The following is a 27731-nucleotide window of genomic DNA, read 5'->3' on the forward strand; positions in this document are numbered from 1 at the left end:
AACCTGACAGCCGAATAACTTGAACAAGGATTCCAGATCTGCTATTTTGGGACATCTTGACATGAAGAGTTCCTCCCATCAAATCTCCTGTGCTAAGCAGCAATTCAGGCTGCCCAGCTGCTGCTTCCATGAGGAGACATCTGCCTCAAAAACATCAAGCTTTTGCAACCAGCTTGGGGAACTTTGAAGTATTGTCATTCTTGAATCTGGAGCTTCCTAAACTCCAGTCCCTTTCACTCTCTGGAATGATGTAAAAGCACTCCCTCTTTAGCAAACGTTTTAAGATCACAATAGGAATCACATCAGTCTTCCTCAGAGCTATAACACAATTATCAACAATGGACATGCTATCACTGAAACTCTAGTATACGCAATTATCAAATAATACCATATTATCAAATATACCAAATATCAAATGATTAAATTACCCCTAAACAGTAGTCTTGTGCCCTGCCTTCCTCTGCCTTGAGCAGTCCAATCTAGTCTTGCTAAGCGCGTTGTAACTTTCCCTTTTCCCCTTCCCACAGTATCTGAAAATCTCTGCTTTAAAGTTTGGAAGGGTTGGAGGCGAACTCTGCTTCCTCCCTCCCTAGTGATCATCCCTTCTCTTGTCTCTTCACTAAAATGCTAGAAGACACTAGCATCACAGTGCACGTGGGGCTCGTGGAGATCTGTGGAACTCCTAGAAAGTTGTTGAAGGAAATAGGTAAGCTGGAACAGGTATCTCATGCCCTTGGAAAATGAGAAAAGACACCCCAGTGCATCTAGTATTTGGTGAAGTTTTGCAGGGCCATTTCTTATCCCCCAAACTAGATAAGCTTGCGTAGGAAGCAGCAGCTCAGTGATGAGACAGAAGAGCTTGGGCAGATTGCTGCATCTGATTTTCCTGACATCCTTCCAGTCCCTTGCTCTGAAGGTCTAGTACCATTGAGACGCTGCAGAACTGTGGTACTTCTGTAACATCAGTACCTTGGAAGATTCAGATTGTATCACTTACTGTCACACTTTGAGGTCTCTAAGAACACATGAATAAATAGTCTCCTTCCATCTTTCTGTTTTGCGGGACATTTCGTTTTAAAACACAACAAAATTATATTCTGAAAAAACAACATTTCATGGAAACTAGAATGACCCATTTCACCAACTCTAATCACAAAGGTATGTGCAAGAATGTAAGATTTACAAGCTGACACATGCACAATTCCGCAGCCTTTCCCAGAAACAAGATCTGATCATTCTCTCAGTCCAGTTTCTCTCACACTTTTCAAGCGGCCTAAAGTCAACACTGCTGATAAGAGAATCAGTCCCATCTTCCATTGTCCTCAGTTGCTTATTCCCTACACTACATTCAGAGTTTTTTCCCCATTGTGCTAACCCAAGTGTTTATGTGGTCCTGAAGTAAACCAGACTGGAGAACCAATTCAAGTTGAAAAGGGGGGTGGCTGGTTTTACCCTCTGCAAGAAAGCAGGTGGCATGAGGAAAGGATGATTTAAAAAAAAAAAAAAAAAAAAAAAAAGGTGAGGGGGGAAGAGACGGCAAAGAAATGCTTCTTTCAGTTGCAGTGTTTGCTTAAAGTACAGCTGAAACTATAGCCTAAGGCTGAAGATCAAGTAGTATTTTTAAATGCGTACATCTCTACTTCGGGTCTTTTGTGTTAAACATATTTCAAACAAAAATAAAATGCACCTTTTTTCATAAAAATGCAAAACTAAACAGATTTGTGGTCATTCAAGGATTTAAACAGCACAAATGCAAATATTTGAGTAGGAAAATAAAAAGGAATGAGAAGACTGAATTATATAGAGAAAGTGTGACCCAAACTTGCTTTTTTATTTTTCTCTTCTCTTCTCTGTTAAAAAAAAAAAAAAAGAATACAACCTTTGTTAAACAGACTTCTCTGGTTCTTTAAGCTGCCAAAGCTAAGAATTTAGCGGAGTCTTGTTGTCTGTAGGAGTCTTACTCAGGCATGCAAAATAAGCATTCACATACAATTTATATTCTTCTTTCCAACACTGTAAACTACAACAACCCATACACAGAGACACTTTATAAAAAAGCAACACTACTAGACTAGGTTTGATGGAGTCAAAAAGGTAATCATAGAATCATAGAATCATAGAATCAGTGAGGTTGGAAGGGACCTTTAAGATCATCAAGTCCAACCATTAACCTACCCTGATAAAAACACCACCACTCCTAAACCATGTCCCTAAGCACCTCATCTACCCTTTTCTTAAACACCTCCAGGGATGGTGAATCCACCACCTCTCTGGGCAGCTTATTCCAATGTTTAATAACCCTTTCAGTGAAAAAATGCTTCCTAACATCTAATCTAAACCTGCCCTGACATAACTTGAACCCATTTCCTCTTGTCCTATCACTTGTCGCCAGGGAGAAGAGGTCAGCTCCCATCTCTCTAAAACCTCCTTTCAGGTAGTTGTAGAGGGTGATAAGGTCTCCCCTCAGCCTCCTCTTCTCCAGGCTAAACAACCCCAGATCCCTCAGTCGTTCCTCATAAGGTTTGTCCTCCAGACCCTTCACCAGCTTTGTAGCCCTTCTCTGGACACGCTCCAACACCTCAATGTCCTTCTTGTAGTGAGGGGCCCAAAACTGAACACAGTACTCGAGGTGAGGCCTCACCAGTGCCGAGTACAGGGGGATGATTACTTCCCTAGTCCGGCTCACCACACTATTCCTGATGCAGGCCAGGATGGTGTTGGCCTTCTTGGCTGCCTGGGCACACTGCTGGCTCATGCTCAGCCGGTTGTCCACCAACACCCCCAGGTCCTTTTCTGCCAGGCAGCTTTCGAGCCACTCCGCCCCCAGTCTGTAGCGCTGCATGGGGTTGTTGTGACCCAAGTGCAGGACCCGACACTTGGCCTTGTTGAACCTCATACCATTGGCCTCAGCCCATCTGTCCAGCCTGTCCAGATCCCTCTGCAGAGCCAATCTACCCTCAAGCAGATCAACATGCCCCCCCAGTTTAGTGTCGTCTGCGAACTTACTGAGGGAGCACTCGATCCCCTCATCCAGATCGTTGATAAAGATATTAAAGAGAACGGGCCCCAGCACCGATCCCTGGGGGACACCACTCGTCACTGGACACCAACTGGATTTAACTCCATTTACCACCACTCTCTGGACACGGCCATCCAGCCAGTTTTTTACCCAACGAAGAGTATACCTGTCCAGGCCATGAGCAGCCAGTTTCTCCAGGAGAATGCTATGGGAAACGGTGTCAAAAGCCTTGCAAAAATCCAGGTAGACAACATCCACAGCTTTTCCCTTGTCCAGCAAGTGGGTCACCTTGTCATAGAAGGAGATCAGGTTTGACAGGCACGACCTGCCTTTCACAAAGCCATGCTGACTGGGCCTGATCACCCTGTTCTCTTGCATGTGCCGTGTGATGGCACTGAGGATGATCTGCTCCATGACCTTCCCAGGCACCGATGTCAGACTGACTGGCCTGTAGTTCCCTGGATCCTCCTTCCGGCCCTTCTTATGGATGGGCGTCACATTTGCCAACCTCCAGTCAGCTGGGACCTCCCCAGTTATCCAGGACTGTTCATAAATGATGCACAGTGGGCCGGTGAGCACTTCCGCCAGCTCTCTCAGCACCCTTGGATGGATCCCATCCGGCCCCATAGATTTGTGCACCTCCAGGTGCTGAAGCAGGTCCCTCACCATTTCCCTTTGGACTACAGGGGCTTCACTCTGCTCCCCATCCCTGTATTCTAGCTCAGGGGTCGGAGAATTCAAGGAACAACTGGTCCTACTGCTGAAGACTGAGGCAAAGACGGCATTAAGTACCTCAGCCTTTTCCTCATCCTTGGTTACTATGTTACCAGCCCCATCTACTAGAGGACAGATATTATCCTTGGTCCTCTTTTTATCGCTAATATATTTATAGAAACTTTTTTTGTTGTCCTTGACAACAGAAGCCAGGTTTAGCTCTAGCTGAGCTTTGGCCCTTCTGATTTTTTCCCTACATCGCTTTACTACCTCTTTGTAATCCTCCTGGGTGGCCTGCCCTTCCTTCCAAAGGCCGTATATCCTTTTTTTTTCCCTAAGCTGCAACACTAGCTCCCTGCTTAGCCAGGCCGGTCTTTTTCCCCGACGGCTTGTCTTACGGCACATGGGGACAGCCTGCTCCTGCGCCTTTAGGACTTCCGTCTTGAAAGACATCCAGGCTTCCTGGGCTCCTTTGCCGTGGAGGACTGCCTCCCAGGGGACTTTGTCGACCAGGCTCCTGAAGAGCCCAGAGTCCGCTTTCCGGAAGTCCAAGGTGGCAGTTCTGCTGACCCCCTTCCTTGCTTCTCCCAGAATTGAGAACTCTATCATTTCATGGTCACTGTTGCCAAGACGGCCTCCAACCATCACATCCCCCACAAGACCTTCCCTGTTTACAAACAACAGATCCAGCAGGGCACCTTCCCTAGTTGGTTCTTTCACTAGTTGTGTCAAGAAGTTATCCCCAGTACCTTCCAGGAACCTTCTAGACTGTTCCCTTCCTGCTGTATTGTATTCCCAGCAGATGTCCGGCAAATTGAAGTCTCCCACGAGGACTAGAGCTCGCGATCTTGATCTTAATCTGGTCATGCTATGAGAAATTTTGGCAACACTGTCAATATATCTTGCGCATTGTCCTCTAGACAATGCCTATGTGCCTCTGACAACAACTTACAGAGAAGACAGCATCTTAAACCAACAATTGTCTGGATTTTCAGAAAACATGCATTTTCTTTCATATTACAGCATTAATGGGCTTTAGATTTTGGAATAGACAACCATGATGTAAACAACGTTCCAAAGCATCCAAGGAATCCATTTAAAGCTATTCAAACTTATTATAATAATCCCGACAGAGAAGAAATTACTACTTTCAGAAACACAAGCCAGCACATACAGACTTTGACTCCTGATGAAAATCTTTAGGGGAATGTGACTTTTTGAAAATCATAGGGGCGGAGATAGCTCCTTTCCAGATGAATGACCATTCCTTGTAGCTGCATTGTCTTTCTTCCAATCTTTCCTAAATTACAGTCTTTCCTCTGTCATCCCATACAAGACCCTGGACAACGTTTTGGTAGTAAATATGGTGAACAACTGCTTCTTATCCTGAATGCAACCATATATTATTCTGCTGTATTTCTCTTCAATTGTTTACACCACAACATTAGAAGCTCTTTGGGGCCACCTCTTTTTTTTTTTTTTTTTTTTAAGGTACACAGTACTTAAACAGTAGAATCCCAATTATACAAACAGTAAACAGTGCTTAAGTGGTTTTCCTTGCAAAGGATGGGCCCAATTGCAGTTTTGCTCATTACACTGCATATTTGCAAAATCTAGTGTATCTAGTGTGATTCATTTGTGTCCTAAATGTGGCATGGATAAGATTCTTTGGCAAATTAACTGCTACAATGTGTTTGTTATATGAAGCAGCAACATGGACAATTAAACAGATTGACTGGACTAAAACGTCTATCAGCACCAGAAGGCGGCACTAACACATGGAGCAAAAGAGAAAGAGGTTCCCCTTCCTCATTTCTGCTACCTAGTATCACAGCAGACCTGGTAATAAGTTAAAAAAAAAAACAACCAAAAACAAAAACAAAAATGTAACGCATGAAATCAGCCTAAGGTATGGAGCAAGCCTACAAAATCTAACAGCCAAAAGATACTGAGTCTCCACAGAACCCATTTGAACCAAGCACAAATTTATTTATTTTTTTTAAAAAGTGACTTGAGGCAAAGCATCTACCACACTAAGGTGTGAAGGCCTCCATAACTTTTCAATAAAAAAGTTTTTCTTGCTTCTAAACTTTTCTAGAATAACATCTTTTCCCTATTGTAATTCTTGCAAGTAGTCAGATGATTTTAACTAGACGTATCAGGGAAAGTTTGACAGAGTTACAAGGAAATGGAAGCAAGATCACATTACTGAAAGTTCTTGGCAACTATAAAATTAGAAGATGCCACGATCTACACCCTTACTGAAAATATTAACAACATTTTAAACTAAATCTGAGCCTTCTGCGGATTCATAGCATTTCTGTGAAAAACAGTGGCATGTTGTGAATCCCAGAATCCTTTGTGGCCACAGAGCACAAAGATGATCAGTATGTTTAATATTTTGATGGCACCATCAAACATACCACAAGCGCACTGCAGACTGACCAGTCTTCGGCAACAGATCTTGAAAACACCAAATTTAATTAGCATGAGTCTATCACCTCTACAGCATGTGCAACAGAGGTTTGAAGCATTCTGACAGCAGTGGACTGACTATGTATGGAATACACCTCAAATGCACAAGGATGGCTACATGGTTTTCAGATCAAAGTCTGTTTCATATCTGGCTATCTCAGAAGGAGACTTCAACTCTAACTGCAAAAGATCAAGTAAAATCATGCAAAACAAAGTAAAAACATGCAGAGAAGCAATGATTTTTCCAAATGTAATCACTTTGAATAAAATAAAGGAGTGGCATAAGAAATGCATAATTTATTTTAACACTAATGAAAGGTCATAATGAAATGAACGGAGGAAATTATCTCTTCACTAAGGCTAGGTGCAGGAATACATGGAACTGGAAACTCAGTAAAAGGAACCAGCACAGATCTCTGCTCAGCTATTCTAATGCATGTTTCCAGTGTAGTAAGCTAAGATAGCTATCCTTGCTCCTTAAAGACTGTCTTGTTCCTAAAAGCCCTCTCTGGACAGGGGTCACTCCTGGCGAGGGAATTTGTCTCTAGTTTCGCTCTGCCTGCTGATCCACCAGATCCACATTTGGGCGCATGCGAGGGCCTGTTGTCTCTTCCCACGGAGCTGGCATCAAAATGTTGAGATTCTTTAACTGAATAGACATATGCTGGCAGCTTTCTGCACTCACTGCACCAGTTTTGCAAACAAATTACCACATGTGTGCTAGAAGTGTGTTTTTCATAGTTTCTTTTATGAATTTAAAAAACCAAACAATTAAGTTCCTTTGTATCTCAATAACGTCATCAAAAATTTCATCACACTGACATTCTCAGGTGGTTTCAGGTAGGCATATAAAAAGCAAAATCCTCAGTCCTTCTTGGCAGCTATCTTCCAGGTGTGTAGGGACTCCTAAAAGAACGGCAGTTGCCTTTCAGTGTCGGATGGCCACCTGGCCAGCCAACTCCTTACCCACATCAGCATTACCAGCAACAACCTTCCTCTTCACTAAATACCTGCAGAATTCATTTAAAAACTCAGTGACTTGTCTTCACACTCCTGGAGAGTAAAGCTTATCCCCACTGACAGCAGTGCCATGAACTGTATCACATTGACGCACCAGTGTTTCATCTCCTGGAGCTTGTGCACTGCCTAGGCTCATTTGGACCTTTCTCCAAGGAAACTTTCAAAATGGAAGCTCAGTTACTGCCAGTTGCAGTTATTTCCTTTCCTAGCAGGCAGACATTCATTTCTGAAGTGACTAGACTGACACCACCAGCTTCATGCTCAAAGCCCACCCACACAGCGTGTCCGTTGTTCTCCCAGCCCATGGACGGCTGGATCTGCTGGTCGTGACTGCGTGCAGCTGGACTCCAGCAGGCTACTGATGGGTAAAAGCCTCCTTAACACATCTCTCAGGCTCCACTCAGCAGGCTTTGATGTCATCAAATGTATGCAAGGGTGAAGTTCATGGTCAGGGCTTTTGAATTTAGATTGCAGAAAAGCATCGTTCAAGATATACAGGCTTCCCGCCTTCTCCAAAAGATACAGTCGTTGTCCACAGCGTATTCTGGATTTCATGGCATCCATGATTGAGAAAAAGCTGTATCTCATTGTCTATTTCTGTGGCCCCCATACTCCACACCATCTGAAGCTGTGATAGAAGAGACATCCCCTACTTCAATAAACCATGCATGAAGAACTGCAGAGTAGAAGTAGGTAACACAACATCAGGTGGAGCGCCATGACTTTCTGCTCCAGTTTGGAAACATGGGAGTAGGTAAATGTTCCTGGAGGCATGAGATGATCACAAGGTGACTATAAGCCATCAATGTGATACAGGCAAATGCATTCTCATGTGTCAGGCAAGATATTTCCATAGGAAAGGCAAGCATTGTGCAAAGCCCTGGTGAGGACTCACTTGTACCACTGTGGTCATTTCTCATTCCTCAGGTTCAAGAAAGAGAAATTCCCTCTGAGGTGAAGGCAGACAAAGACTGAGCAGTTGATTAGGGGCATGGAGGGCCTATAGAAGATGACTAGAAGGAGCAAGACAAAGGCGGAGAGGGGTCCCATCAATTTCCAGAAAGGTAGCAAGGATGAAGGCCAAAGAAGGAAAAGAGCTACCAAAGTGCAAGGAAAAAGATGCTCAAGAACACAAGACAGTTCAGTACTTCTTCCAAGAGGAAGACTTCATCATTAACAGTGTAGTAGCAAATTTCTCTTGCTGCATTGATAAGGAATGGTGAGGAAAGCATGCCTGCTCTCTATGTCTCTGCAGAAGGAAGTGAACCCTGTCTTTCATCTGTGGCATCACCACAACCAAATGAATGTATATGGTAGAAATGCCCTTATCTACATAGTCTGAATGCACATACCAATTTTGGCACCAATGTACAAAATGACAAGAATAGTACCTTCCTTCCTCTTTCAGGACTCAAAATTCTTAATCCTAAAGGAAAAAAAAGAGATTTGTCAGACTTTAGATAAGATCTGAACTTCCTCCCACAAAGTGAGGTAGGCAAATAACTCTCAGAAAGGTTAAAGTCACCAATGAGCTCTGAAAGTTTTACCCCATGGCTGAAGTGCATTTCGTATCCTATATAAACACGGCCAATTGCACAGCTCAGTTTCAGTGGGAAAAGGGAACATAAGGGCGATAGCAACAATGGGCTATTTTTACAGTTTGGAAGAGTCATCTTTTGCCTGGCTGTGCTTTGGGCACAGATCCAGATGTTTGAGGTCTGAAAATGACCAACCTTTCCACCACCCCAGTGTAACATCTGCTCCCTTGTTTTTCAAAGCCTGTGTTATTTCCATGATGGTCTCTTGGCACTGTCCATCCCAGCCTATGATTCTGGTTACACTTTGGCTTACCTCCAGGCTGCGGCTGCTGAAATCACCCCCCTTGCACCCTCAGAAAAGGGTTTGTGTCCAGTCAGACCAAGTCCGTTGTCCTCCTCATGGCATGGCCTCACGGATGTTAGCTCCAGTGCCAAGAGGGGAGGGCTAATAGGGATGGTCTCTGGGCTGCAGGGTTGTTTTCTGCCACAGCCCGAGAGAAGAGTAACAGCACAAGGTTTGTCCTTGAGAGCTGAGTGGCAGAGACATCAGGGACAACCAGCAGCTGTGCCCAGAGCATGGCCACCAAGGGCAGGGACAGTGCCCTGGGCACAGAGCACCCTGAAGGCCTTCCTCCAAAGGATGCTGGATGGAGGGGTGGTGGGCAGGGCTGCACATGGGGGAGCCCCATCACCCCCATGGCACAGTGCCATGCCTCCTTCCCACAAAGTGACAGAGCCAACGCCTAGGACAGGCCACGATCACCCATTCAATCCCTTCTGCTAGTGCAGGGCTGGGAAGAAATGTCACCAAAGACTTCCTCAGCAGGTACTGGGATGGAAATAAGGAGGGAGGAAGAAGAAAATCGAAACAAAGAGTTGAGTTGGAAGTGACCTACAACAATGACGGAGTCCAACTGCCTGACCACTTCAGGGCTGACAGGAAGTTAAGGCATGTTATTAAGGGCATTTTCCAAATGCCTCTTCAACACTGATCGGCATGGGGCATCAATTTCCTCTCTAGGAAGCCTGTTCCAGGGTTTAAGCACCCTGTGCAGTAAAGAAATGTTTCCTCATGTCAAGTCCAAACCTCCCTGAGGGATGCAGCTTTGAGCCATTCCCATGCGTCCTGGCACTGGATCCCAGGGAGAAGAGATCAGCACCACCCTCTCTCCTTCCCCTCTTCAGGAAGCCGGACAGAGCAATGAGGAAAAAAGCTAGACACCAATAATTTAATTTCATTGCCACTGCATTTCTGAAGTAAAATTAAGAATAATGCAAAGGAACCTTTTGTGCTACCAGACACACTCAAGAAAACAGAAACAACTGTAACATATTGGCTAATTTGACTGTATAAAAGAAACACACACCAAAAACATGATAGGGAATTCCTTTGTGAGCCAAGAGGAAAGCCCACTAAACTTCTAATTTTCTCACTCAAATGAAGCTTGAAAATATCTACGATAATGTAATTTACTACTGAAAAGGCATCTTTTATCTTTTTAAATATCTTTTTGCTATATGATGTTGGTTATGTGTGTTTAAATATCTGTTACGTAGCGTTTTTTCCGTACCTGAAGACAATGCTTCTAATAACCTCTGACGGAATGTAATTATACCTTTTTCTTTCAGGATCATTAGAAAATATTACATGGGGCCACGAAAAACCAATTCACTACACTATCCCATATAACTCTAAGAAATGACAGGCTGGTACCAAAATATTTATCTTGGCCTACGTATTCTGTGCATTAGCAAAGTCAGCAGGAAAAACTTAAAACATTTGTAAGACAGAAAAGACAATGCAGAAAGAATTTTAATAAACTTAATAACAACAACAACAAAAACCTAGAACTTTGACTATAGCCAAAAAGCACAAAGGAACAAAGAGAAATTGTTTATCAAAGTGTCTGAAATACAGCAGCCCAATCTCTGTGGAATGCAACTTCAAATTATACTTCAGGAACAGTATTAGAATAAAGCCTACTTTTCCTAGAAGTCAGTAAAAAGGCTGACAGAAGAGGTTTATCTTAGAAAAACACTGTCACCATTCTCCTCCTTCTCTCTAAAATAACAATAATAATAAAAAAAACCAAACAAACAACATAAGAAAACACTATGCATAGCAAGGCTGGGTATGAACCAAGTTTATCTGTGATATGGAAAATTCTGCTCTCCCAAAAATTTCAGTTGGAAAGGACTTGCAAAACGGTATGGGGGTTGGGTTGTTTTTTTTTAAGGGTAAAGCGTTTGCTGGAAAAGACTTCCACATAAAATTTTCCTGTCTTACACATGATATTCTATGCATCAGAATATTTTGATTCTATAAATCAGAAAATACAGAGGCAAAAGCACTTTGTAAAAGAAGATTCAAGCATTACATTATACAATGCTAAATGGAACACATTCAGCTTTTTCTACAAAAGTTTACTGTTGAATTCAATATATTGCTGTCAAAAATCCAGCATTTTGAGAATTTGTCTACTCTTATAGAAAATAATTCCATAATAAAGTTTAAAACCAATTATAATAGGCATGGGCTTCATACTTGTACAAGGTCATTCTTGCTGTGAAAAGAGAGTAAGGCAAAGCCAATATACGCTACACCTTCAACACATCATTTTGTGTCAGATATTAAGTGTGGGGTTTTTTTTCCTTCTGAGGTTTTTATAGGGTAATGCATAGTGTGATTTAAGTATGGGAGAACTCAAGAAACAGCCAACCAGCATCAAAGTTTTATGTTTCTTCATTGCATTCACCTTACAAGAAAATTTTGTTTGGCTTTTGCAACCCCTTTTGGAGGTGTTTAAACCATGCTAACATTTTCTTTCTCACTCTCAAACCTTCTTTAGTGTGGCTAAAGCAGAAAAAAAAAAATTGGTTTGCATTTACAGGTAAAACCTGCCTTTGTCTTTGCTTCCTTTTTGCTATAAAGGACACAGCATGAAGAAGTGCCTTAAGCTTAACTTTCTTAATTTTATACTCAACTTTTTGTTATGCTGTCCTAGGCAATAACTGGTAAATATTAAAAATTTTGCTTTTCTAAAGCTGTTTTTGTTGAACAGAAGCAGACACTTGCCAAAGTTTAGCTTACAGCTTTTGGGGAACAAGCATAATTTCTGTACTGAAATTATCAAAATTTCAAAAGGAATGAAATTTTTTAAACATTATCAAATTTTCAAAATTGTGGAATATTTCACATGGAATGAAAGTAAACATTCCCTTAAAAAAAAAAAAACTTTAAAAAAAGCACCCCACATACAAATGTTATATTTTGTTTTGGAGCTGACTTAAATTTTAAAAGGCAAGGGGTACTTTGCAAACCAAACAAAACATTCAAGTTGATCTAAATATTTAATTCAATCCAAAATGAAACAAACCCTTTTATTCTGAGAAAAACCAAGCAAATATATTTCAGTTCTGTACAAAGCAGATTTCCCAATCTTGCCATATGACCACTGAATTTAAAAAAACAAACCACCAAAACAACACTTCCAAGATATGTCCATCTAATTCAACTAATTGACTAGTTGTCTGCCATTGACATGATATAGTTTAATTTTACTTGATATTTAACAATATATATATAATGAAGAGTTTTTCTTTCCCTTTCCTTCCCACATAAAGTGCACTCCAGTCTATCCTTACAACAGTCATAGACTTTGACTATGTGTTTGAACCATACAGCACAGACTCAAATTCTGGGAGTTTCTAAGCACTTTAAAGCATAAGTCCAACAGAACTTAATTGACAGCCACAAAATCAACATCAAGTATCAGTTTGCACATTGGCAAGATTTGAGCTTATATGAACAATGGAAACTCAGTTCCCAGATATCAATAGGTAACATCAGCGCACCTTTTTTTGTATTTAATCCATTATCCAACAGGTTTCTCAACAAAGTCTCTTCATCACCTGGCTAGTATGGAAGAAGAGCTAGCTTTCTTTTGGGTCTGTTGCAGAAATTGTTGAATAAAATGCTTGACTTCTGATAGTGCTTCTGATAGGCTAAAGAAGGAAAACATTAGTGTGGGTATAACACTTATTTGACAGAACATTGACACTAGGAGGGCAAAAATATTAGTGAGCAAGGAATTAAGATCAGTTAAGAAAGCTTTCCTGGGGCAGGCTTAAGGTCATTAACAAAGGCTGTGCTGAAACCACCAGGACAGCTTATTCACTCCTGGGTCTGTGTCCAGGCTGCGAGTGTTTATCTCGCGTCCAGGGGAGACCTGCACATTCAACAACTCCTCTCTCTACAGTCTTAGTTTCGCCCCTGGAAGGACCCCGAGTACACAGCCCAGGTCTCCATCTGGGTGACTGGGCACTCAGTCCCCCACAGCGTGTTCAAAGACCAAATCCGCTACTGAGAAGACAGCCTAAGCATCCAAATTTGGTACTGCTTTTGCCAATCAATGGGAAACCGAAAACATTGCCGATAGTTAATATTTGTCCTTTCATGAATGGCAGCTGCTCTGAAAACATCCAGAGAGCTTACTGGTAGTGGTGCAGGGATAAAACCGGTTACCTGTGAATAAAGCAGAATGTCTTGACAGCACCTCATCAGAACTACTAAAACCAAACCAGAGACCATTAGCCAAGCTCGCCGGGATCTGAAAAGCTCTGGAAACCAATCACATTATATAAAACCAATCCTTATCAATCTGCATAAACATCTGTTTTCAGTAATACTTGTAGAGAGAGAAATATTTAACATTAATCTCCTTTAAACTCTCAACACTTCAAGATCTACAAGATTAGGGATAATTGCTAAAGACGACTAATAAAAGTCAAGACTCAGAATCTTCATTTAGATAGCTCCTCTGCTTTGTAAGGCTACATTTTGTCCAAGATTTCCTAAACAGAAGCGTTATTCAGAATTCCACACCATGCATGCCAGCGAAACATCATGCAAATAATGGAATAAAAATAAATGATATTTTGCCACTGCAATTATTCATCCAGAAGCCATTGTTCCACATAGCTTGAGGATATGAGAACAATGTTTCCCAACAGGACTTGACTTTCATTTGAGCTCCCGAGTTGCTACCATAAAATAAGCTAATATAGTTGTAATTATGCAGCGTGTATTTTAATAGCGGTATATTCCCTGCCATCTGCAACAGGCATACAATGCTAAAGAAGTGTAATTTTGTACTGGTACATGCAGAAGATTTTCATTCTAGTTTAGAATGAAATAACAGCTAATTCCATAAAACTATTTATATTTTTAACTTAGTTTGCTGAACCAGCAAAATTGTTGGCAATATAAAGCACTATCTATGCCTAGAAAGTCTCTCGCAATATTTAGAGTTTACAGATCACCGGGTAGCATTATCAATTATATATCTTTTTATGGTCACTAAAATACTATTAAAAAAAATAATTTAAAGTCTACAATTTAGCCAAAGCTATCCCAGGACACCACTCTACACGACATTCGAAGCACAGGCTTATTTAATGTTTGTGTCTGCTTGGAACACTGTTCACCAATGGCAGCTACCCCAGCCTTCCACTTCATATACAAAGCAAAAACACATTGTTATACATAAAGTAGCTTTTGGAAGGAAAGAAAGAGCCCTCTCATAACGGCAAACGCACTTGCCCACACTACAGCACTGAACATGATACAGCAAATTTTGAAAAAAAACATACTACCTAATTGATGAGACAAAGAAAGTGCTGTACTATCAGCTGTAGAAAACCTCTTTGCATAAACATCCTTACAGTAGACCTTTGTTCTCTACTCAAAGACCACTTTACCATATTTTGCAATACTTTTTCTTTTACTAGCTGTCTTACAGAAGTCTGCTATATAATGTGATTTGACGAGGCTGCCCATGTAAAAATAATGACACAACTACTTACAAAAAGTTGAAATTTACAGAAAAAACATTCAAGTTAAAAAAGTGAAAACCTCGATAGTCTACTTTCAACATCACATAGATTGTTTTTTTTAAAGAGATTTTGTGAATTATTAAAGTTGATGTCAGTCATAACTTCAAAACTACTATGGAGGTCAGGCAGGAGACCTAAACCCATACAAGGTATGCAAACAAACTCAGTGTCAGTACACCTTAACGCTTAGTCCAATGCGTTACGGAAGTATGCAGCACGTACTAGAAACCCGCAACACACTTAGTTTTTGTGGACATTATATTGAATTTAAAATACTAAAATAAAATACAAAAAGAAAAAAAAATCAACACGGTTTATTTCAGAGGTTGGAAAAGTACAAGACACAGGCTGATATCTGTTCAGTCATGATGATTTCAGCCACTTCTTTTTAATCAGTTGATTGAAATCAAGTTTATGCCTATATAAATAATCTGAACACGCATGCAAATTATTGCAGCTTTGTCACCTGCTGTCATCTAGTTACCACTCTCAGCTGAGTATTAAAGTTCGTTTTTACGAAACTGATCAAAAAATAAAGGTTCGGACCCTAAATTACCCTGAAATAAATACCTACTTACCTACAAAAGGTATGCAAAACTCTCAAAAAAAGCAGCTAAGTCACAGAGCTAAATTTTGAGTAAAAAGCCTAAGGGTTTCAAAAATCTTCCGAAGTCATTCTGGAGACAAGCATCAGAGAGTGACGACTGTGAGGCCCCACTTTACAGCTGCTGTCACACAGGTACCATGTTATCGTATACCATATCATTAGCAGTCCAAGACTGGTCCGCTGACTACTTGAAATAGCTTGCAGCCGAGGAATGCAGCAAATACTACAGCATTTGAAAGGTCTCCCCTTTCTTACATGACTTGATCATGCAGTTATATAAAATCATCACATATTGTTTGCTGATGATACCAAACTGGGTGGGGTAGCTGACACCCCAGAGGGCCGTGCTGCCATCCGGCGTGACCTGGACAGGCTGGAGAGCTGGGCAGAGAAGAACCTAATGAGGTTCAACAAAAGCAAGTGCAAGGTCCTGCACCTGGGGAGGAAGAATGCTAGGCACCAGGATAGGTTGGGGGCGGACCTGCTGGGAAGTAGCTTGGAGGAGAAGGATCTGGGGGTTGTGGTAGACAGTAAATTATCCATGGCCCAGCAATGTGCCCTTGTTGCTAAAAAGGCCAATGGAATCCTGGGCTGCATAGGGAAGAGTGTGGCCAGTAGGTCGAGGGAGGTCATTCTCCCCCTCTACTCTGCACTGGTGAGGCCACAACTGGAATACTGTGTCCAGTTTTGGGCTCCCCAGTTCAAGAGGGACAGGGAACTGCTGGAGCGAGTCCAGCGAAGGGCAACTAAGATGATTAAAGGCTTGGAGCATCTGCCTTATGAGGAAAGGCTGAGAGAGCTGGGACTCTTTAGCCTGGAGAAGAGAAGGCTGAGGGGAGACCTTATTATGGCGTACAAGTATCTAAAGGGTGGGTTGAAGGAGGATGGAGCCAGCCTCTTCTCAGTGGTTCCCAGTGACAGGACGACGGGTAATGGCCACAAGTTGGAACACAGGAAGTTCCGTTCAAATACACGGAAACACTTCTTTACGGTGAGGGTGACAGAGCACTGGCACAGGCTGCCCAGGGAGGTTGTGGAGTCCCCTTCTCTGGAGATTTTCAAGACCCTCCTGGATGGAGTCCTGAGTAATGTGCTCTGGGCAATCCTGCTTTGGCAGGGGAGTTGGACTAGATGATCTCTAGAGGTCCCTTCCAACTCTAAAAATTCTGTGATTCTGTGATTGTTTTGCTGCTGTTCTTCTAAGACACTCAGTTCTCCCACGAATAATTCCAAAGTGGGAAAACTTCTCACCGCACATCTGTACCTCTCTGTATTTTTCACTAGAGCTTCAGCAACACATCTTCTGAGAAAACAGAAGTGATTGTTGAAGAGGTTGTGGCTCAGTAATGCAGCAAGAACTTTAATAACGACTTTGAATTGCTTAAGTCTTTCACTAGATTGATGAAGTTTCTGCAGCCCAGCTGCAGCAAGCGAGCAGCAATAAATTCCCCATACACTGCAAACTCAGTAGCTGACTATTTTATGCTCGTTTCTAAGTATGTGAAAGCTGGAGGCAAAGCCTGTCATTTTACAACTCAGTACTTGCTTCTTTCCCTATGTCCTCTAACAAAGGTACTAGTGTAAGGCCAAATAGGAATAGAACTCCCCGGAGATGCCTGCTGTGAGACGCGTCATAGCATTTCTTCAAGAAATTTCAAAACAATAGCTTAAGGGCAAGTTTTTCCATTAGAAGTCAAGTTATTTTGAAAGAGTCAATATTTATAATAATGGCCACAGTACAACAGATGAATTGAATTACTGAATTTTCAATCCAAATGTACAATAGTTGAAGTTCAAAATACTTTCCAAAATTTCACATTTTTTGTCTGCAAAGACAAACAAAACTCAAAAGTTTTTTTTCTGGTTATATCAAGCAAATATATCTTTATGTTAATTTAATGTGGACTTTATGGCACATAAATACAACTATCAATACAACTGTCTGATTTTTTTTTTCTTTCCACACATACAATAAATCTAAATAAAATTTAAATAGTTAACTTAAGACCATAATCCTGACTGTGTTACCCGGATCTTCTCTTCGCTTCATCATATTCCCTTGGTGAATTGTTCAAAGTTTCTTTAGAACATTTCAACAGCTATATAGTGCTATAATACTATTCTTACACTACTCATAGTATAAAAGTACTTCAGAGTTATACCTGAATGAAATGAAAGGAATGTTGTGTTCCTTTTCGACCTACACATCTTGCTGTCACCAGGGATTTACTTGTGTCTGGTAATTACTACATAATAATGACCACAACCATCAAATGGCAGCTTTTCTCCTACACAGTGACTACTTACCGATTTCAAAATCACCTGTTTTGTACTACTGAAAACTTTTAGCTTTCCGAAACACGTTTCCTGAACTGCTTCTCCACCAAAATAAGAAGTGTATTTATACACCTTGTATTCCAGTTACTGAACATTTCATAATGTGCACACAGGTTTAAGAAACTTGTCCTACTAAAACAAGAAATCTGAGGCATGACAGGATTCTTGTCCATCCACTTCAGAACGGCAGCATTAATTGTACAAACCTAAGCAGTAGGAGGAATTTCACGGCAATTATAGATAAGCTTCACAGAAGAAAAGAGAGGAGCTTGGAGGAATTTGTGAACGTGGCCTTCGATTAGAAAAAAAGGACTCCTCCTTGCATACTACAGATACAAACAGCCACAAGTTCATCACTGATCTAAACAAGGTGCATTATGGATCCCTAAATAAGGATGGATTTGAAAACACGTTGAATCATTGGACACCTACTTCTTACTGGAACATTGCAACACTCAAAGCCATAAATGAAACCCAATGCACGCATTGTTTGTACACGCACAGAGGATGTGACATCACATGTTGTATTTATTGCTGTACTTTTAATTCAAAGTAGATGATACAAAGATGGAAGAAGATTCTATACCTGAATTACCTCGGTATTTTTTTAATATACATTCAATCCTTCAACATGGCACACAAACACAAAAAACCCACTTGTGCCTTCACAGAGATTGCATCAGACATGAATACCGGCACTATCTGGAAATCTGTATTTTTGAAACACAGGCAACATTTATATCCAAGGAACAAATATTAAGGTGCAATAAAGTTATCATAACTACCAGGTGTACAAGAGTTTTAGGCAGATACTGGCATAGAGTACTGTATTGCAGGAAAAACTTTCGACATTTGGTTTGATCCATGTCAGATTACTAATATTCTGTTGAACTTTAAAAGCTGATAAGCTTTGTATAGCTCTCAAACATCCCAGAACTCCTCCAGGAAATCCATTACCAGAAAAAGCAATGTATCTTTAAACAGGGTTTTAAGAATCCCAGGGAGGTTAATGAAATTTATTGTTATCGTTGAGTGAAAAAAGATATTGTCTTCCCCTTTAAGAAAGCAGAGATAAAATAAAATGACCAAAAATTAGTGTTTCCCCACCATCATGACAAAATGCTTGCACAGAACTTTATTTGAGCAAGCCTAATATCAAAATGAAATAATCCTTACAGTAGGACTACATTTTGTAAATAGTGATGCTCAACATAATCAAAGCGTGGCCTTCTACTGCAAAGGCACCACCAGACACAGTTACAACAATAAAGAACATCAATTACCGTAATAGAGCCATATTGCATTACGATCGTTATGTGTGAAAATAAGACCCGGTACATTTCAGAGGTTGACTTCTATTGTAGGGATAAAACTCCTTACCTTGAAAAGACTGCTTGGCTCTGTCCACTAGTTCTTCAATTGGATAACTTGCTAGATCTCCTCTGGCATGCTTAGTTTTGCAGTAGGTACATGCATTGAGACACCTGTTTAGAAAACAAAAATACTCTGTTTCTAGTCAAGAAAGTCTTTATATGCAGAGCAATATTTACTAAGTACATCTGGAAAAATGAGCTTTTATATCTATGACCAGAAAATAGTAGTATTCCGTCTTAAAATCAAAGTAGTTTGAAAACTGTTTTGTCCTCCTACCTTCTTAAAGTATCTTTCACGTCTATATAAGAAGTTGAAATAACAATCAGTGGAAACCACATATAAAATCCAACAGCGGGAATTTACATATTTTTTGAAAGCTATAAGAGAGTTAATAATTGCTCATTACTAAAGATGAATCTCCAGGCTTCCAATCCGACTACTACAGAAAAAAATCCAACCTGAACAAGGAAATAAAGGAAAAAGTCCTGAAAGACTAAAAGCAGAATTTAAAAATAGTGTGTGTCGTGGTTTAGGCCAAGTTTGAAAACACATCTGAGTTAATTTTTCCTTCTTGCATTTGGCTTGTATAAATGAAACAAATAACACAATGAAGTCAGAATCACCAACTAGAAAGACAGCTTGGCACAAAAGACTGGGGAGCTAATGAAAACGTCCCGTAAGCAACTGAAGGAATAACGAGGATGCTTTTAATTTACCTGACAATTACCAGACTAATTCAAAGTAAGAGGACGGAAAGATCAAAACAAACAAAAACTCTCAATCATTGTATGGTTTTCTTGGATTAGCCTTTGGATCCCGGTAGTGCCACAAATGTAATAAGCCGAATGTTTAAAGAAGTTTGTTGAATTTCCCCCCCCTTCCTCTGTTTTTAAAGCTGATATTGATCTACAGCTTTTTATAGGTTAAAGCATTTAAACCTCTAAAAAACCCACGAAACCAAAAAAACCCCCAACAACTACAAATATTTCTCTTGTTCCTGGTTACTGGAACATCTTAAATTCTGTCCATTTTCACCATAAAAAAGCCACAGCTTCAATATAATAAAGCATTTGGGTGCCTGAAAAGGCTAACACTCTAAGTACAGCAGTGTTACTATAGAACTTTCAAAACAATAATGAAAAGGCAAAGACAGCATCAGGTGGGTTCTGATGAAGTCCCCAGCTACAAGGTTGCGCTTACTACTTGGATATATTTTGCCTTCTATTACGATGTCTGGCAGCTCCATGACTAGGTGATTACTGCTTTCCAAACTCTAAAGGTATTCCTTCACAAAGATCCCCCTCACACTTTAGTTACACCTCGTTTGCACAAGCAGTGGATCATGAAGTGCAGGACGCTACACAGAACATTTTCTCAGGTGCCCTCCTGCCCCTCCCCATCACCTTGGCCCTGAGACCTTCTCCACTAACAGAATCTTACTTTCTGCCAGAAGACGTCTACATAGTCTGTGATTATCTCCACTAGACTGGGCGATGTAAATTGTGCATCGTCTTATTTTTATATATTATTTTTCCTGCCTATCAGACCTTAACATCAGATTTTATTGTCCATTCTAGATGAGAAACCTAAAAGATACTGCTTAACCACACCAATGAGACTGTTCTATTAAGAACTAAAAGTGTATATGAAATAAGCTGCCCTTCAGTAAAATATACAACCATCTATTAAAAATGGAAAAATAAAAGCCCTTAATCTGAGCCTTTAAAACCTGCTCCAAACAAGTGATTCATTCCCACCCAAAGGCAACTTATTCATGAGATGTGATATCATTTTTATGTATCTCACCTTTCTTCTGCTAATCAAAAGCTTTTCGTTGGGCAAGATCTAATGCATGTTTAAAAGAGTAGCACTTGAAATCAAGAGCGTATAAGCAGATAATTGGTTTATACTTTCCCTGTGTAACCTATTTAGCAAACTAAAATGTTTTCTACGAGGTCACTGGCCACCTAAAGTAGGCCACAAAGGGCTTTCCCTACAACCCAGGGGGTACTAATTTCTCTCCCTGCTTCCCATCCACCACTCTTTCAAACTCCTTCAATTCTTCCAGGGCTGCAAAGTGCGACTACTTCTTGTTTTTTTCTTTTTCTTTTCCTTTTTTGTTGTTTTTTGTTGTTGTTTTTGTTTTGTTTTTAAAGCACAACACTCCGTTCAACCCAACACTTCATTTCTAAGCAGGCTCCCATCCAGTCATCCCACTGTCACACTCCTTCCCCTCTACATCGTTCACTAAGGTAAACCAGCTTTCTTCCACACAGCTACACAAAAATAGCATTATGGATCGGTGATGCATCCTGTCATGTCCTAAATAGCAATACTCAATTTGCCTTCAGTAGCCTGGCACGTTGTGTCGGTGGGGGCTAACAGCCAGACTGCCTCCCCCTCAGTGGGACAGGGGCAGCGAACAGGGATAAGAGGAACGAGGGAGCTCCTGGGTCTAGATAGAGATGGGGAGGTCACGTACCAACTACTGTCGTGGGCAAAACAGGCTCAAATCAGGGAAAACTAACTAATCGCCAGCCAAAATAAAAACTTAATTACAAATTCAGATAGCGGGAAACAGAGATCAACATTTAATGAAAGCTTTTCCTCCCTTTTTTCCCAGGCTTAGCTTCACTCCTTCACTCTTGAGCCTTCTACGCACATCCCACCCCTGGTCGGACGGAGACAGCTGCGATGGGCACAGGGCAGCGCCCCACACACCGGTCTGCAAAGCGCTGAAAGAAAATGCCGGGATGGCAAAATATAGTGGGGAAACTCCTATACGTTTACAAGGGCACCTCACAGGCAATCCGCGTTACGGTTACGGGACAGCTCGTAAGGCGACGAACGCAAGGCGCTGGTCACTGCACCGCAGCAGCTGCGGGACCCAGCAGGAGCCCTGAAAGTCAGTGCTCCTCACCGCCCTTCCAGCGGAGCAGAGGGAAATCCTCTGGTATTTCGATAGCCACGTCCATGAGAAGAGAATAAAGAAAAATAATTACTTGTCATATATAGGCTGACCCAGAGAATTTGGATTGGGATTTTTTTGAGAGGGTTGGTTTTTGTTTTGAAGTTGTTTTTTCTTCAGTTTTGCTTTCATTTCAAGGAAACAGAAAATCAGTTACATAGAGGACATGTCTGCTTTCTTAGAGCCAGCACACAAAAGTGTGTTCTACATTGATGATATTGTCCTAATCTTTGTTTTCTCCAAAGAAAATAACAGTACCAGCTATTTTGTCAATCTTCTCAGGTCATCAAGAAGAGCTTTAACTTGTAACAGTCCTGCCCCATGACCCCAAGGTTACTTTAACACCAGCCCTTTTACCTACAAAAGAGAATTCTGTCAACCATCAGTAACAAAGGGATGCATCAAGATTTTACTTCTTGGGATGAAGTAAATTTACTAAACTCAAACATTGGCTAGGATTTGGAAAGATAAAAGAAAAATGTAACACCACCAACTTTTAGCATTTACTTCAGTTTGCAAAGTCTGACTTATTACAAATTCGGTGTAAAAGTTTGAGTTCCAATGAAAAGTTAATTACCAATTTTTTATCCTCTTAAATTGTAACCATGCATGAAAAGAATGCTTTTTGTAGATCTTCGTCAAGATGTGTCACTTCATCATAAGATTGGTAAAAACTATAATTTAAGAAGTTATTTAAAACATACTTCTAAATTTATTCCTGTGTAATAGATCTAAATAGAGACAAAACCTAAACTAGTATCAGTGTGCAGTAGGAAGGATCATTTCTGCTATTTACATAGAACTTTTCTACTTCCTTATCATAGAAGCCCCTGTATAGTGTATTTATAAAAAATACCGTGTTACTCTTCCTCTTTTCTCCTTATATTTTATGCATAAATCATATAAATATCTCACTAAGTATTTTGCTCTGTATTTTGGGTAGCAGCATTTGAAAAGCTCTACAGCAAGCGTAGTAAATAGTAAGAGTACTAAGTACCAAGCAACAGTACTAAATACTGAAATTATTGATCTCCGGACCTTGAGATAAATTTCATGTCTTCAGCCGACGTTCCTTTCCTAACAAGGCCTAGTTTCTAGTAAACTAGTTTCTCCTGCATCTTCAGAGCTGCTTTCTGGGCAAATATTCTTTAGAACAAGTCTTGGGCTACCTGAAAAAATATGGTAACAGCAGTTTTTCTCTGGTACTGCAATAAACTTGGTCACACAGAGAGAATGAAAGTGTGCAGCAAGAAGCAGAAAGAAAGAAGGGGAAATTATTCTCCAAATATTTGCAGTATTATGTGGGATTGTTTCTAAGAGCTTTGTTACTATGGTCTTTAAGTACAACTTCAGGGGGCCTGTTGATTTATTTTGGGCTAGGAGCTGAAATTTGGAGGCAGAGTCTTTTCATGTTTCGCTGCACCAATTAACTTATTCGAGCTATAAAATAAAAACATTGTGGAATGCCTAAATAATTCAGGTTTTCTTTTTTTTTTTTTGGTAGATAAAGAGGTTATGTAACAGAGCCAAAATGAGACAGAGTTGGATGTAACGCAGAAAAGGATTGATTTTCAGAAAGCAAACAAAAAATGACAAAACTTAAATCCTATTTGTACTGTATCTGTTCATACCAACTTGTGAAAAAAAAATAACCTCTGGGGCTCCAGCTGACTAACAAAAGGATGCAGATTTCAAATACTTGTAGGAATGCTGAACTAACCACTTTCCACAGATATGAGACTTATCTATTCTTGAAAATATAACTTTAAACCAAACCATAAGTATAATAAAGTCTCTGTAGCGTTTTTTCCCTAGCAAGCCAGCCTCTACTCCAAGTTTCCAGCATAACAAATTATTCATCTGTCCATGCTGCCACATACTCAGACCACAGACAACCAAGTGGAAAAAGGCTGTTGGGAACTCTGAGAATCTGATCATTGCCTCTTACTAAGTGGCATTCACCAGCAAGTGGATCATCTAAAACCAGCCCAGTAGGTAATGCCCTCCTTAAACATCAGCATCTGTCACAGCTAAAGCTCAAATATGTGGGACTAAAAAGCCAACGTGCTAGTAAGTTGCAAAAGAGTGTTTTGCTTTGTGTTAAACTAGAAGCCTTCTTCAAGCATTTAAAGTTGGTTTGTAAATGTTAGTTTGTACTAATACAGGTCAAAGCTTTTTTGCACAAAGAAATTACAGACATTTATAGAAACAATTATTAATGGTCATTGCGTTTGTGATTACCCACATGTTGTGGATAAATTTTGTAGTGCGTCCAGAACAAAAACACTAAGTCCTGGTTTTCCAACATACTAAACTGATTATGGTACTTCGAATTATTAACCTCTTGCTTTGAATTATCAACCTTTAATCAGCTATGTGCCCAATACACAGAACTATTTCACAGCACGGTAAAATATATCCACAGATAAATTACTACCATGTGGCTAATTAAAACCTTTTTGAACATGTTACCAAACTGAACGTCATCAACATTTTTGTCAAGTGCCTGAAATTTTGTTTTAGACATAGAAAACAGTGGTCTTCACATTGTTTAGCTAGTATGTGCTCATGTTGTGCATTAGATTAAGCAGACTCTTCATTTTCAAAACAGTAATATTCCTCATAAAACACACACTTAACATGAAAGGCTACCCCTTACAGATGGAACTCATTATGAGTAAGAAAACTTATGACACAGCAGACAAATAAAGACTTTCCTTCAGTGGGACTATCAGTGGATTTCAGCAGCAGACGAGAATGAGAGTACAGACGTAAGGAGCAAAATCCTGGTTCCTCTTAATGGGACTTGTGCCACTAAGTTTAGTGAAGACAGGGTTCCACCCTCAGATATTAAAAGTACAAAACATCTTTCGTTCAAGGATCAGAAAACAGCTCAATTACAGGCAGCGATGTGCCATTAGTGTGCTAGTCACCCACAGTTAACGCGATTGACCAAGACCAGACATCTGTGAGCAAGATGGGAGAGCTGAATAGCTGCAACAGTGTCATATGACAGAAGATCCCTGCTGCTCTGCAGGTGGTTAATTTGGGGGAAGGAGGGTGGTCATGGCTCCTTAATTTCCTGAATAATCCAGTAAATTCTTGCTTGGTATTAACCTAATGAGCTGGTTTAAAAACAAAACAAAACAAAACAAAAACAAAGCCAAAAAACCAAACCAAAACCCAGCAACCAAACCCAGTCCTAAGGTGGTCTTCTCCCAAATTAGAAATTTGCAGAAATAAAGTAAAATATCATTAATCACAATTCAGTCTAAACACTAATATCTGCCCTTATGAGATCTGAATAGTTATACAAATTCAAGAATTTATTAAGTTTTCCCTATTAAAAAAAAAACATAACAAAAATTCTGCCAGTAGTGCAGTGCCCCTAACATCCCTGGGACATCACACCAGTACAAATATAGAAAGATTGCTCATCACAGTCACCCGCACCGTCTCTCTGCACCTACCATCAGACTTCCTTAGAAGGCCTCAGTAATTCCAGCCCAAGAATATTTTGTATTAGTAAACTGTGGTTTTCCTGAAAGGGGAGCATGATTTGCTTGTTTCAAAATACAGTTTACAGAAGAGATTTAGGCTTTGGTAAGATACTTTTAGAATTTCTATCAAATGTAATTTTGATAAAAATGCTCTGTAGTGTGAGTAAAGAGAAAAATCCATTTGCAGGCTTGACTGAGCAAAAGAAATACCAGAAATATATACTCCCAGCAGACAAAAAGGAGATGGATACTACTCACAACTTACTAAGCAAGAGCTGGTAGAATTCTACAAATATTTTTCTCCTTAGGGTACAAAGTTTTGTAAACCTAACAACAGCATTCGCACTATATTTATAGTTTATATATATTCATATATACTATATGAATATATGAATGTATATTCATATATGTTAATACTATATTTATAGTTAAGTATCATACTTTATTTATAGAGTTAAATGCCATGACTATTTCTCAGTATTTCACCTCTATAAATGCTACTTTACACTTCCAAAATTTCTAAATTCCGTCAAACTTGACTGCAATGGGTCAGGAAAAAAAGTAGTTTACAGAAAGAAATCCGTGACTGATATGCCTGATTTGTTTTCAGGAAACTGTTTTTCTGCTTGAAGTTTGTACATTCTACAATAAAGCTTTCCAACCCACTATGGCAGGGAAGATAATTTCCTGTAAAAATCTGGGGTGTGGGAGGTTGTTTTCACTTTAAAAGGATTCCGGATTTAAAATACTTTTGAAACAGTGGCAAGCTATTTCTCATCAAGACTAATTAGTCTAAGCAGCGAACCATCTTATTACAGAAATACTGTTTGTAGTATCCCAGCCTGTTCAGATTGAGCTTGGACACCAGCCACAGGGGCGACGCTACATAGATGCACTCTCTGTTACATTTTCTGTATGATAAAACCAGGCCTTCTCCGAAATTATCTTTGTAGCCAACTATTTTAGAAACTCCTCTGAAAGTACACCACCAACTTAAAAAGAAAAAGCCTCTCAAAAAAGTTTGAGCAGAAAATAGGATGACCCTTCAAGAAACACTGTACAGTGACTGCACACATTTTTCTCAAAGTAGGGCGCAACTATGGGATGCTATTTTTTTATTCCCATTTTGCTGAGCAGGCAGAATTAAGTGCATTATAATTTTGTTCTTCCAAAGACCTTTGAAGCCAGTGTTTTATTTGGTAATGGCTCACTGGTTACTAATCAAGAGGAACTCGGAGAGAAGGCAGCTCAGTTCAGTTTGATAAGCTATAATATGATTTAATTTTGTACTTTAAATATTTGCATTTTTTGAAACTGAATTCCTACAGTCAAGTGCAGGTGATTCAAAGGTCACAGCTATGTAGTTATATCATTGTAAATTCAACTTGTTCACTTTAAGGCCAATGGTTTAACATCAGCAAAATCAAGTACATTCAGTGGCACTTTTTAGCGTTTGTCTAAAGAACGTCTTGATTAATTATTCTGCCTACACAGTTCTCCAGTTGTTTGCATTAATTCATTCAGGCATTCTAAATGGATATTACAAGGTAAAAGGTTCCATTGGTAAGTTGCATAGATCTGTGTTCCCCACCCTGACCCAAAATGGTGCATTGATAGATGCTTTCTGGAAACTGCAATGATTTTTTTTTTTTTTTTTTCCCTCTGCAATTCAAACTAAAGCTCTATGATTCACAGGGACATAAACTATTTTAGAAGCATTTCCAAATAGCTGCTTGGCTACACAGACCACAACTTTGGGGGCAGATCATGACAGTCGCTACCATTGAGAAAGTGACCCAGCTGAACTAGCACAGGTAGATAAACGAGGTTCTGTGCTTGCACTGAGCAGAAAATGCCACCGCATTGTAACTACAAGCAAACAGTTCTTTCAACACTTCGTAAAGAGCAACAGTATTTGGAAGACGATGACTCCTGGTCTCAGTCAAATAGCAGTAATGAAGGCGGTAGAAATAAAGAGTTATGACAGAAAAACCTTAGATAGTAAAGCTACTTTCTTAGAAATCTGTTCACGGCCAATCCCAGAGATGCAGTGGCAGAATACCCCAACATCACGATTTCAGCATGTGTAAGCAACTGTTATTCTCAGATCCTGCCTAATGAACAGCTGTGATTGGAAAACGACCTTTGAGGACAGGGTTCTCAGAGGCTTGCTTTAATTTATAGAGTTTGAGAGCGCTGTGACTTGACAAATGCCTTAGTACTTAAAGCATCAAATAGTATAATTTTATTAGAAAAACTCTACTGGGGGCAGATGACTTAGCAT

General features: G+C 40.1%; 1 protein-coding gene across 1 annotated transcript in view; it reads right to left on the reverse strand.

The window, feature by feature from the left end:
• CDKAL1 (CDKAL1 threonylcarbamoyladenosine tRNA methylthiotransferase) overlaps positions 1 to 27731 on the reverse strand; it is a 433436-nt gene that overhangs the window by 217024 nt on the left and 188681 nt on the right. Inside the window, exon 9 of the mRNA XM_082499568.1 lies at positions 18986 to 19089. Within this exon, the coding sequence (XP_082355694.1) occupies positions 18986 to 19089 (104 nt within the window). The remainder of the gene's footprint in view (positions 1 to 18985; positions 19090 to 27731) is intronic.

The sequence above is a fragment of the Vanellus vanellus genome (genome assembly GCF_965231255.1).
Source record: "Vanellus vanellus genome assembly, chromosome: 2".
Taxonomy (NCBI): Eukaryota; Metazoa; Chordata; class Aves; order Charadriiformes; family Charadriidae; genus Vanellus; species Vanellus vanellus.